The following is a 13,107-nucleotide window of genomic DNA, read 5'->3' on the forward strand; positions in this document are numbered from 1 at the left end:
TCTGCTGGAACATAAATGGGTATTTGATATAACCTCTTTGTTAGAGAACTAAGGTAACTGCCTTGAGTGTGAATCTGTTAAACTGGGACCAAATTTGCTTTCTATTGAATGAAGCTTAGATTCTCAGTTTTGTTAGAGGAATTCCAGATTTATTGTCTATGTTTAATTATTGTATATTTAGTTTCAACCCCTACTTAAATATTAACCTAAACAAGGAACTGCCTTTACTTTCTGTCAGTTTAAGATAGAAAGTCCACATTAAAACTTGACCTATCAAAATTAGTTGGTATCGAGCTACCCAAAGCCCTTTCCCTTCTGTCTGTAGAAAAAATTTCCCCTGATGATCATAGAGTCTGTGAATAATCAAGGGAAGTAAGGGACAAGACTGGAAAATTTTTCTTCATTTCACATTCAATTTAGAGGATAGTTCTTATTATAGTTATAGTTTCAAATAAGACAATGGTCATTTGACTGTGGGGGCAGGAGGTGGCACAGCTAGAGGGGCAAGTATAAAGCCTTGGACTATTGAGAAAGTTCTGGCAGATTTCTTGATCCTAAGTATAGGTTTTATATTATAAGTTGAATGAAAGGAGTATAATTTTCTGCAATTAATAATGTTACTGATTACATTGCATTGGACTTTTCTTTGGTGAGCGATATGTACCTGAATTTCTAAAGTGTTTTAATAGTGCAGCCCCAGCAGCCCCAAGCACTATCTAGTTTTGTGGATGAGAATTTCCATAAAACAGTAGTCTTAAATTCAATTTGAAATATATATGTATGTTTATCATTTGGATGCTATCAAAGTGTAATGGTGCTCTTTTCTCTTGGCTCTAGGGTGATGTTTATAAAACAAGGGGTGGTGGACAATCTGTTCAGTTTACTGATATTGAGACATTGAAACAAGAATCACCGACTGGGTGAGTGATCATCAAATGTATCTCTTTAGAGGGCTGTCATTTTCTTAGCTGCTCATTCTCAAGGAACAGAATAGCTTGTAAAAGGTATCATTTAGTCTCTGAAGAAGTGTAGTGGTATTTCCCTACTTCAAATATGTTTCCTGTTAGATGTGAAAATAATTGTTGCATTATATCATGTCTCCCCTTTTTCCACAGTCGAAAACGAAGATCTTCCTCAGCAGCACCTGCCCAACCAGATGGTGCAGAGTCTGAATGGACCGACGTAGAAACAAGGGTAGGGGTAAAATTAAATATTTGTCTGATTAGTAAAATCAGGGGTGCCATATTTTAAGTCCCACTGCTGTTGCTTTTCATGCTCTTTGAAGTAGCTGAGGTCTGATCTCACGTTGCCAGTGTAGCCTATAGGCCTTTCCTAGCAAACCTGTGAAGGTATGTATTTATATTTCTTCAGGTCTTTGGCTCAAATCCCCTCTTTTCAGTGTAGACAGACAGGGCCCAAGGCCCAAGAATCAAGTCAGAGAGCATCACCCTAGAACAGCAATTTTTACCTGATGTGCCACAAGAATTTTTAAAACATGAGATACCTGACTATTTAGTCAGGGGCACTGACCTCTTTTCCCTTAGATTGTCAAATTTTAAAAAATGATAATAGTCAATACAACAATAGCTGTCAGTGTGAGTGCCCTGTGTTGAAGCATAAATATATAGGCCATAAAATAGAGCTGCATCTTATTGGTCATGTTGCATAATAAGGTTGCACCTGATTGGTTAATTCTTGGTACCAGAAATCCTTATATTAAAGTATAAGCACCTAATTTTTAAAAAAGTTACTTTGGAGCAAAAAGGGTAGGTAATTACCTTTTTTTCTCTCTTTTTTTGTAAATCAATCAAAATTATACTTTTTTTGTCAGATTGGCAAAAAATACATTTTTTGGTGTGCTGCAGAATTTTAGTAATTAGTTTATGTGTGCCGTGAGATGGAAAAGGTTGAAAATCGCTGCCCTAGAATGACAGCGATGACAATTCATATCAAATTGATAGGAATCCGTCAGAAGCAGAACTTTCTGGTAGAACTGTTATTCCTAATGGGAGGCTTATATGGGCAGAGCATGGGAAGGTGGGGCCTAGGGGACCAAGCTCTGGCCACTAACTTTCTCAGGAACTCCTTTTCCTTATCTACAATGCGGAAATTTACACAGATGATCTCTAAAGACCATTCCAGATGACAGTCTCTGTGGCCTGTGTCAAATAAACGGAGTATCTGGTGCTTTAACAGGTACCTGAGCTAAACTAGAAAGCAATGTTGGGTTTCACCTTGATGGAACCTGTCTAAGCAGAATCGTGTTTTATAGGCTACTGAGAGGAACTGATCTTCTCCTCTTTTGTAATTTTCCCATCAGTGCTCTGTGGCTGTAGAGATGAGAGCAGGGTCTCAGCTGGGACCTGGATATCAGCATCATGCACAACCCAAGTGAGTACTGGGTAATGGGGGCCTTTCTGTGCATCTTTTCCCTCCTCTAGTACTTTCACCACCACCTTACCCTCCCTATTATCTACTTTCTTTTAAGAAGACATAAGCGGTTTTTGTTTACCCCATGGAATATCTAGGCCCTACTGGCAGATTGCAATAGGCAGCAGCAGTGCTGGGGACCTCAGAAGACTTGGTAAGAATAATTAGAGCTGCAAGAACAGGAGGTGATAGATTTGGTTCACTCTTGTTCATATTTTGTCAAAGCTTTGAGAGACTGACCTGAGATTACCCATAAGGAAGGGACGCTAAAGGCTTTAGTCAGGGATGGCAGCTCTTCCTGTAATTCATTCTTTCCTAACTTGCCTCTTGGTGTTAGTTACAGCAATTAAGGGTTCACTAAAGTCATACAGTGCTGGGGTTTCATGGTTGGGAAAGGAATCATACTTTTCCCTCTTATATTAAACACATACCCAAGAACTCCGCCCATTCTTTTTTTCATACTAGTAAAACTCCTTCTTTTCAAGTATCTACTTATATAAGTCCATGTGCCCACTTTTAACACCTGTATTCTTTGGGCATCTTGTAAAATCACTGCACTGGGATAAAGATGGGACATCCTGTTTTTTAAATTAAATACTAGATAAGCATACTTTGTAACAGTTATTTGCACTCTCAGAAGGACTTGAACTTTTCCCATGATAAAACCAGGAAATCTCTTAAAGCCCTCCTAGAGATTAAATTGCTGTGAATGTGTTACTGATTGCAAAATTCAACACTTGCATTTCAGGCGCAAGAAGCCATGAACTGAAAGTCTCAGTAATAAAAGAATATTTCCATTGTGTTGGTGATTTCTCTGAAACCATGCCAGAAGGAGTCTTCTGCATCATCTTGTACAAGTCCAGCTTTGTTGATTATATCCCTTGCCATATTTAATATTAATAGCACAGAAAGACCTCCTTTTCTCATTGCTGTATAAACTTTTTAATCATACTATTTTTTGTATTGCTCTTGTACACATAAACTAATTCATGCAAGTGTTTGTCTTTGGTGATTAAGAAAGAATATATCTAAATCACATTTTATTTTTTATTGTGACATTTCCAGCTCTTGCCTGAATATTTCTTAAGGTTTTATAAACAAATGCTGCTACTGGTTAGCTGCAAAAAATGCACTTTAAGTATTTGACAATTCAAACTTTTAAAATAAAGATGTTAGTGACTGGCCAATACTAAAACCATTTTAGGAAGTTATTTTGAATTTTGTGTGTACATATTCACTTTCTGATACTTAGATATGCCAAAAGAACTGAAATAAAAGCACTAAGAAATACAGTCTTATTCTTACAGTATAAGAATAGTCATAACATATTCCCAGCACTGTGCCTTGCATTTAGCTGACTGACACTCATTTGTGGGATGAATTAAAAAGTGGAATGAATTAAAAGAAAGCACTAGAAGTTTCTCACATTGGGGCTACTTGTTTTAGCATACAAAAAAAATTGCTTTGAAAGGGGGTGTTTCCCCTGCTGAGAACCAGGAATCTTATCCCAACTCACATGCATAACCTGCTGGTATCCCATTGGCCCACAAACAATCTTTGATAAATAGTATTTGACCTGGAATCTCCACCCCCCCCTCCCTTTTTTCTTAATTCAGTTGATTTGCCAGGGTTTCAAAACCAGCATTCATAAATTCCCAGGTATCAAAAATTTTAATTCTTGATACTATACGTAACTTAAATTCATATAGAAAAAGTAAGAGTGATGTCAGCATTGTAACATGAGTCCTATTTTTCTCTCCCCTTTTACTTACAACTAATTGGTCATTCATAACTGAAAAAAAAAAGCATGTTACACCAGAACATCCAAGAGATTTTCACCTATATGTGCTTCAGAAACTAGGTAGATGGGACCTCAAGGGGACTTTGGATCCAAGGGAGTCAGTGAGGCTGTCCCATCCCCAGTGTGCAGTAGTTAGGAGGTGGGGTGAAAATGGACAGTGCAAACAGGTGGACACACAAGGGAGATAGAGAATTCATGGAGGTCCAGCCAACAGGATAGGAAAATGAGGCATGCCATCAGATGGGATAGAGACCGGTTTGGAGGCGGGCAGGACTGAAGAAGTCAGTACTCCCCTGGGGGCACTACAAGCTGGGCTTTCACCAGCAGTGACAGCAGCTACCTCTCTTACAAAAGAGGTGGAAAGAGAAAGTACTGAGTGACTGACCATGAGCTTCAAGTTGGAGGCACCCATTTCTCTTCAGTAGCAGGAGTTTCTGCGAAGGGCCTTCATCACTGAGTGGGAGGGGAGGGAAGGGAAGGTGGGTGATAAGGATCAAAAAGGGCACTGAAAGAACCACTGGGTTTCAGCAGGAAGTCTACATGAACCTCTGTGAGTACCCCCATTAGATGACCCCCCTACCAGACTGTGTAACACAAAGTCCCAGGTGCTAGGTCCACACTTTCCTTAACTCTGCCCCAGATGTTGCTATACCAGTTTTTTTTACTCCTTCCAGAGTGCAGCCAGTCCCAGAACCAACTCAGAAGAGAAACCAAACCTTGAGCTATTGCACCACCTTCTGGAAAATAAAGGTTCCTGATTGCCAGTCTGTGAAATCTTTTCCTTTATTTTTATTATTGACACTAATACAGATGTCCCATGCTAAGTGAAATGAGCCAGAGAAAAATAACATGCCAGTCTATTGAATTTTAACCAAGTAAAAAAACTAAGAAAGGTGTGCTATTCCAAATGCAACAGCAGAGTCACAATTTGTCAAACACTGAAAAAATCATGGTATTGCAAAAATAATTCTCCATTCCCAAACTACAAGTAATTAGGAAATAAGCAACACAAAAAAATCTGAAGCATGTCACCAATAACAAAGTATGGAGGAGAGAGTAAAAATGTAGTCCTTGTAGAATTGATTCAAATTTAAATGCTTATCAGCTTAAATTAGGCTGCTATAGAAATAGAATGCCATACATAAACCCCATGGAACTACAAACTAAAACAACTTACAAAAGATACACAAAAAATTAAGAGAAAGGAATCCAAACGAAATACAAAAGAAAACCAGCAAAACACAAGGTAAGAAATCAAGAGAAGAGCCCTGGCTGGTTGTGGCTCAGTGGATTGAGTGTTGGCCTGTGAACCAAAGCGTTGCTGCTTTGATTCCCAGTCAGGGCACATGCCTGGGTTTCAAGCCAGGTACCCCCAGGGAGGGGCACATGAGAGGCAACCACACATTCATGTTTCTCTCCTGTTCTTTCTCCTTCCTTTCCCCACTGTCTAAAAAGAAAATAAATTTAAAAATCTTAAGAAATCAAGAGAAGAAAAAAGGAACAGAAGACAATTACTAAAAAAATTCTTTTTTAAATGGCAATAAACCCTGACCAGGTGACTTGGTTGGAGCATCACCCCACACACCAAAGAGTTGTGGGTTTGTTTCCCAGTCAGAGCACATACCTAGGTTTGGGGAGGGGGGGTATCAGAAACAACCAATCAATGTTTCTCTCTCTCTCTCCCCCTCCCTCCCTCTCTTTTTCTATTAGAGTTGTCCCAGTTTTCCCCTGTTACTCTCCCCTGCCCCATCCATGCACCCTGCTCAGTCAATTCCCATTTCATTGTCCATGTCCATGGGTCATTTATACTTGTTCTTTAACTAGGCCCTTTCCCTTCTGCCTTCCCTTACCCACCCTGCCCCCCACCTCTGGTCCCTGTCATTTTGTTCCTTGTTCCCGTACCTCTGGTTCTATTTTGCTCATTTGTTGGTTCTGTTCATTAGGTTCCTGTTACAGGTGAGATCGTATGGTATTTGCCTTTCACTGCTTGGCTTCTTTCACTTAGCATAATACTCTCCAGTTCCATCCATGCTGTCTCAAAGGGTAGGAGCTCCTTTTTTCTTTCTGCTGTGTAGTATTCCATTGTGTAAATCTATCAGTTTTTTTTATCCATTCATTTACTGATGGGCACTCAGGCTGTTTCCAGCACTAGGCTATTGTAAATAACACTGCTATAAACATTGGGGTGAGTAGGTATAATCCCAGCAGTAAGAATGCTGGGGCAAAAGGCAGTTCCATTTTTAGTTTTTTGAGGAAATTCTGTACTGTTTTCCACAGTGACTGCACCAGTCTGCATTCCCACCAGCAGTGCACTAGGGTTCCCTTTTCTCCACATCCTCACCAGCACTTGTTTGTTGATTTAGTGATGGCCATTCTGACCAGTGTAAGGTGCTATCTCACTGTGGTTTTAATTTGCATCTCTCTGATGGCTAGTGATGTTGGGCATCCTTTCACATGTCTGTGGGCTCTGTATGTCCTCCTTGGAGAAGTGTCTGTTCAGGCCCTTCATCCATTTTTTAAAATATTTTACTTATTTATTTTTAGAGAGAGGGCAAGGGAGGGAGAAAGAGAGGGAGAGAAATATCAAGGTGTGGTTGCCTCTCACTCATCCTCCACTAGGGACCTGGCCCACAACCCAGGTATGTGCCCTGACTGGAAATCAAACCAGTGACCCTTTGGTTCACAGGCTAGCACTCAATCCACTGAGCCATACCAGCCAGGGCTCTTTGTCCATTTTTTAATTGTATTGTTTGTCTTCCTGGCATTGAGTCATATGAGTTCTTTATATATTTTGGAGATCAAACCCTTGACCAAGGTATTGTTGGCAAGTATGTTTTCCCATGTGATTGGTTCCCTTTTCATTTTGATGACGTTTTCTGTAGTATGCAGAAGCTTTTTAATTTGATATAATCCTATTTGTTTATTCTTTCCTTTATTTTCCTTGCCCTAGAGGATGTATTGATGAAAATATTGCTGAGTGAAATATCTGAAATTTTACTGCCTATGTTTTCCTCTAGTACTTTATGGTGTCACAGCTTAGGTTTAAGTCTGTTGTCTATTTTGAGTTTATTCTGGTGTATGGTGTAAGTTGGTGGTAGAGTTTCATTTTTTGCAGGTACCATTCCAGATCTCCCAGCACCATTGTTGAAGAGGCTGTTTTTACTGATTTTATGCTTCTGCCCTCTTTGTCAAATATTGGTTGACCATAGAGATATGGATTTATTTCTGGGCTCTCTATTTTGTCCCACTGATCTATGTGTCCTTATGCCAGTACCAGACTGTTTTGATTACAGTGGCCTTGTAATATAGTTTGATGTCAGGTATTGTGATCCCCCTACTTTGTTCTTCTTTCTCAAGATTGCCTGAGAAAGCAGACCCCTATTTGGGGTTGTTTTTGGTTCCATATAAGTTTTTGAAATATTTGTTCTAAATCTGTGAATTTTGTTATTGGTATCTTAATAGGTATTGCATTGAATCTATAGATTGCTTTGGGTAATATGGACATTTTAATGATATTGATTCTTCCAATCCATGAACACAGTATATGCTTCCATTTGTTTGTATCTTCCTTAATTTCTTTCTTCAGTGTCCTGTGGTTTTCTGAATACAGGTCTTTACCTCTTTGGTTAAGTTTATTCCTAGGTGCTTTATTTTTCTTGTTGCTATAGTAAATGTGGTTTTCCCCCTAGTTTTGTTTCAGTGTACATTTCATTGTTAGTGTACAAAAATGCTTTCAAATTCTGAGTTTTGACTTTGTATCTGCTATTTTGCCAAATTCAGTTATTAGGTTGAGTAGTTTTTTGGTGGAGGCTATAGGGTTTTCCATGTACACTGTCAAGTCATCTGCAAATGGCAGTTTTACTTCCTCCTTTCCAATTTGCCTTTTATTTCTTTTTCTTGTGTGATCACTGTGACTAGAACTTCCAATACTATGTTGAATAAAAGTGGTGAAAGTAGACATCCTTGTCTTGTTTCTGATCTTATAGGAAAGCTTTTAGTTTTTGCCCATTGAGTATGATACTGGCTATAGGTTTCTCATCCCTCTCTTTCTAAAATCAACAGAAAACATCTGTGAGTGAGGATTTTTTTTTAATGGCAATAAGTACACACTTACCAATAATTACTTTAAATGTAAAAGGATTAAAAGTTTCAATACTGCCCTGACCAGTGTCACTTAGTTGGTTGGGTATCATCCCACAAAGCAAAAGGTCACTGGTTCGATCCCCAGTCAGGGCACATGCCTGGGTTGCACATTGCATTCTGGTCAGGGCACATACGAGAGACAACTGATTGATGTTTCTCATGTCATTGTTTTTCTCTCTCTCTCTCTACCTCCCTTCCTCTCTCTCCAAAAACAGATAAAATATTTTTTAAAAAACCAAAGTAAAAAAAAAAGCTGCAATAAAAAACATAATGTGGCAGAATGGATTAAAAAACATGACCCATTGCACTGGCCAGGTAGCTCAGTTGGTTAGAGTATCATCCCAATAAGCCAAGGTTGAGGGTTCAATCCCTGGTGAGGGCACATACAAGAGTCAACCAATGAAGGCATAAATAAGTGGAACAACAAATTAATGTTTCTCTCTCTAAAATCAATAAATAATTTTTTTTAAAAAAACATAACCTATCTATATCCTGTTTATAAGAGACTCACTTCAAATCAAAAGACACATACAGACTGAAAGTAAAGGGGTAGAAAAGAAAAGCAAGCTGGGGTAGCAATATTCATATCAGACAAAAATAGATTTTAAAACAAAAAAAATGTAAAAAAATATAAGGAAGAATACTACATAATTATAAAGGGGTTAATCCAAGAAGAGGATGTAACAATCATAAATATCTGTGCACTCAACAGAGGAGTACCTAAATATATAAAGTAACTATTAATGGACATAAAAGGAGAAATCCACATGAACACACTAATAGGGGTTTTTAATATCCCACTCACCTCAATGGACAGAGCATCCAGACAGAAAACTAATAAGAAAACAGTGGCCTTAACTGTCACATTAAGCCAGATCAACTTAATAGACATTTATAAAACATTTCATCCCAAAACTGAAAAATACACATTTTTTCAAGTGTGTATTCTCCAGAACAGATCACACATTAGGCCACAAAACAAGCCACAATAAATTCAAGAAGACTGAAATCATCTTTTCCGACCACAATGGCATGAAACTAGAAATCAGCTCTAGGAAGAAAACTGAAAAAACACAAATACATGGAGACTAGACAACATACTAGTAAACAACCAATAGCTCAAAGGGGGAAAAAAACTATCTTGAAACAAATGAAAATGAAAACACAACTTTTCAAAATTTATGGGATTCAGCAAAAGCAGGCCTACCTCAAGAAAAAAGAAAAAATCCCACCCTGGCTGGCGTAGGTCAGTGGATTGAGTGCGGGCTTCGAAACAAAGCATCACAGGTTCAATTCCCAGTCAGGGCACATGCCTGGGTTGCAGGCCACAGCCCCCAGCAATCTCACATTGATGTTTCTCTCTTTCTCCCTCCCTTCCCTCTCTAAAAATAAATAAATAAAATCTAAAAAAAAATCTACTTAAAAAAACACACAAGAAAAATCCAAAATAAACAATCTAACTCTAAGCCTGAAGGAACTAGAAAAAGAAGAACAAACAAACCCCAAATGAAACAGAGGGAAGGAATAGTTAAGTTCAGAGCAGAAATAAGCAAATTTTTAAAAACAGGAAAGATCAATACAACTAAAAACTAGTTCTTTGAAATGATAAACAAAATTGGCAAACCTTTAGCCAAACTCATTGAGGAAAAATGAGAGCCCAAATAAGTAAAAACATAAATGAAAGTGGCTTCTACTGACAGCACAGAAATAGAAAGACTAATTAAAGAATATTATAAACAATTACATGCAAACAAATTTGACAATTGAGAAGAAATGGAAAAATTTCTAGAAATATATAACCCTCCAAGACTGAACCAGGAAGAAATACAAAATTTAAATGAATTGATTACTAGCAATGAAATTGAAGCAGCAATCAAAAAACCCCCAACAAATAAAAATCCAGGACCAGACAGATTTACAGGGGAATTCTACCAAACATTCAAAGAAGAATTAATACTTACCTTCTTAAACTATTCCAAAAATTTGAAAAGGAAAGAGCACTTCCAAACATATTTTATGAAGCTAGCACTATGCAGATACCAAAACCAGACAGACATTACTAAAAATGAAAATTACAGGCCAATGTCCTTGATGAACATAAGTGCAAAAAATCTCTACAAACTGGACTCAACAGTACATTAAAAGGATTATATACCATGACCAAGTGGGATTCATCCCAGAGATGGAAGGATGGTTCAACAGCCATAAGTCAATCCATGCTACATCTTATTAACAAAATTAAGGATAAAAACTATATGATCATCTCAATGGATGCAGAAAAAGCATTTGAAAAAAATTCAACATCCTTTCATGCTAAAAACTCTCAACAAAGTGGGTATAAAAGGAACATATCTCAACATAATAAAGGCTATACATGACAAACCCACAGCTAGTATCATATTGAGTAGTAAAAAGCTGAAAGCTTTCCCTCTGAGACCAGAAACAAGACAAGAATGCCCACTATCACCACTTTTATTCATCTTATTGGAAGTCTTAGCCACAGCAAAAAGATAGGAAATAAACAACATCCGAATTGGAAAGGAAGAAATAAAACTCACTATTTGTATGTGACATGATATAGAAAAGCCTAAAGACTTCACAAAAAACTATTAGAATAAATTAACTCAGTAAAGTTTCAGGACACAGAATCAATATACAGAAATTAGCTGTGCTTCTATACACTAATAACAAACAATCAGAAGAAAAAATTAAGAAACTATCTCATTTACAACTGCATCAAAAAACCATAAAATACTGATGAATATATTTAACTAAAGTGAAAAACCTGTACTCTGAAAACTGTAAGACATTGAAGAAACTGAAGAAGGTATAAATAAATGGAAGGATACACCTTGTTCATGGATGGAAAGGATTATTATTGCTAAAAAGTCTTTACTACCTAAGCAATATACAGATTCAGTGCAATCCCCACTAAAATACCAATGGCAATCTTCTCAGAGTTAGAACTAAGCCTAAAATTTATATGGAACCACAAATGACCCCAAAGAGCCAAAGAAATCTTGAGAAAGAACAAAGTCGGAGGTATCACACGATGTTTTCAAACTATGCTACAAAGCTACAATAATCAAAATTGTATGCTACTGGTATAAAACCAGGTATAGATTGATGGACTAGAATAGTAAACCCAGAAATAAATCCTCGCTAATATGGTCACTTAATCTATGGCCATGGAGGCAAGGACATACAATGAGGTAAAGATATCCTCTTCAAAAAGTTGTTGTGTTGGGACTGTTTGACAGACAGCCATGTCTTCCTGTGCAGTGCCAGCCACAACCCTGAGAAATGATGGTGAAGTTTGGAGTGAACAGATTTGGCTGTATTGGGCACTTGGGCACCAGGACTGCTTTTAACTCTGGCACAGTGGATATTGTCACCATCAATGGCCCTTTCACTGTTCTCAACTATGTGGTCTACATGTTCCAGTATGATTCTACTCATGGCAAGTTCAAAGGCACAGTCAAGGCTGAGAACAGAAAGCTTTTCATCCATGTAAAGTCCATCTCCAACTTCCAGGAGTGAGATCCCACCAACAGCAAATGGGGTGATGCGGGTGCTGAATATGTTGTGGAATCCACTCATGTCTTCACTACGTTGGAGATACCTGGGGCTCCCCTGAAAAGTGGAACCAAGAGGGTCATCATCTCTGCCCCTTCTGTGGATGCCCCCATATTTGTGATGGTTATGAACCATGGCAAGTATGACAACTCTCTCAAGATTGTCAGCAATGCCTCCTGTACCACCAACTGCTATGCCCTGCTGGCCAAGATCATCCATGACAACTCTGGCATGGTGGAGGGACTCATGACCATAGTCCATGCCATCACTGCCACCCAGAAGACCATGGATAGCACTTCTGGGAAGCTGTGGCATGATGACTGAGAGGCTGCCCACAACATCACCCCTGCTTCTAGTGATGCTGCCAAGGCTGTGGGCAAGGTCATCCCTGGGCTGAATTGGAAGCTCAATGTCATGGCCTTTCATGTTCTCACCCCCAATGTGTGGGTTGTAGATCTGACCTGCCACCTGGAGAAAGCTGCCAAATATGATGACATCAGGAAGGTAGTGAAGCAGGCATCAGGAGAACCCCTCAAGAGCATTCTGGGTTATACTGAGGATTGGGTTGTCTCCTGCAGCTTTAACAGTGACACCCACTCCTCCACCTTCGATGCTGAGGACGGTATTGCCCTCAGTGACCACTATGTCAAGCTCATTTCCTGGTATGTCAGTGAGTTTGGCTACAGCAACACGGTAGACCTTATGGTTCACATGGCCTCCAAGGAGTAAGAGCTGCCTGGACCACCAGCCCTAGGGGAAAGGAAGAGAGGCCCTCAGATGCTGGGGAGTCTTTGTCCCAAATCGATCCCCCAACACACCAGGAATCTTCTGACCTCCACAGTTTCCATCTCAGACCCCTTGAAGAAGCGGGGTGCTTAGGGAGCCCTACCTTGTCATGCACCATCAGTAAAGTTCACTGTACCCAGCCCCCCCAAAAAAAGTTGTGTTGAAAAAACTGGACAAATAAAGAACATGCCAAAAAAAAAGTGAAATTGGACCACTTTCTTACACCATATACAAAAAGACTCAAAATGGATTAGACTTAAATGTAAGATGTAAAACCATAAAACTCCTAGAAAGAAACATAGGTAGTAAACTCTTTGACATCACTCTTAATAATATCTGTTGGATATATCTCCATAGGCAAGGAAAATAAA

General features: G+C 38.8%; 1 protein-coding gene and 1 pseudogene across 6 annotated transcripts in view; both read left to right on the forward strand.

Moving 5' to 3' along the window:
• KIF23 (kinesin family member 23) overlaps window positions 1-3,720 on the forward strand; it is a 29,002-nt gene extending 25,282 nt beyond the window's left edge. For all 6 annotated transcript variants that reach the window (XM_045822741.1, XM_045822743.1, XM_045822745.1 and 3 more), the window contains 4 exons: window positions 838-920; window positions 1,116-1,194; window positions 2,321-2,391; window positions 3,179-3,720. In XM_045822741.1, coding sequence (XP_045678697.1) covers window positions 838-920; window positions 1,116-1,194; window positions 2,321-2,391; window positions 3,179-3,194 — 249 coding nt within the window. In that variant the 3' untranslated portion in view covers window positions 3,195-3,720. The remainder of the gene's footprint in view (window positions 1-837; window positions 921-1,115; window positions 1,195-2,320; window positions 2,392-3,178) is intronic.
• A 7,960-nt stretch (window positions 3,721-11,680) lies between these two features.
• On the forward strand, window positions 11,681-12,679 carry LOC123808458 (annotated as a pseudogene).
• Window positions 12,680-13,107: the final 428 nt, after the last annotated feature.

This window comes from Phyllostomus hastatus, unplaced genomic scaffold, assembly GCF_019186645.2.
Source record: "Phyllostomus hastatus isolate PE091 unplaced genomic scaffold, TTU_PhHast_1.1 phas_scaffold_501, whole genome shotgun sequence".
NCBI classification, from domain to species: Eukaryota; Metazoa; Chordata; class Mammalia; order Chiroptera; family Phyllostomidae; genus Phyllostomus; species Phyllostomus hastatus.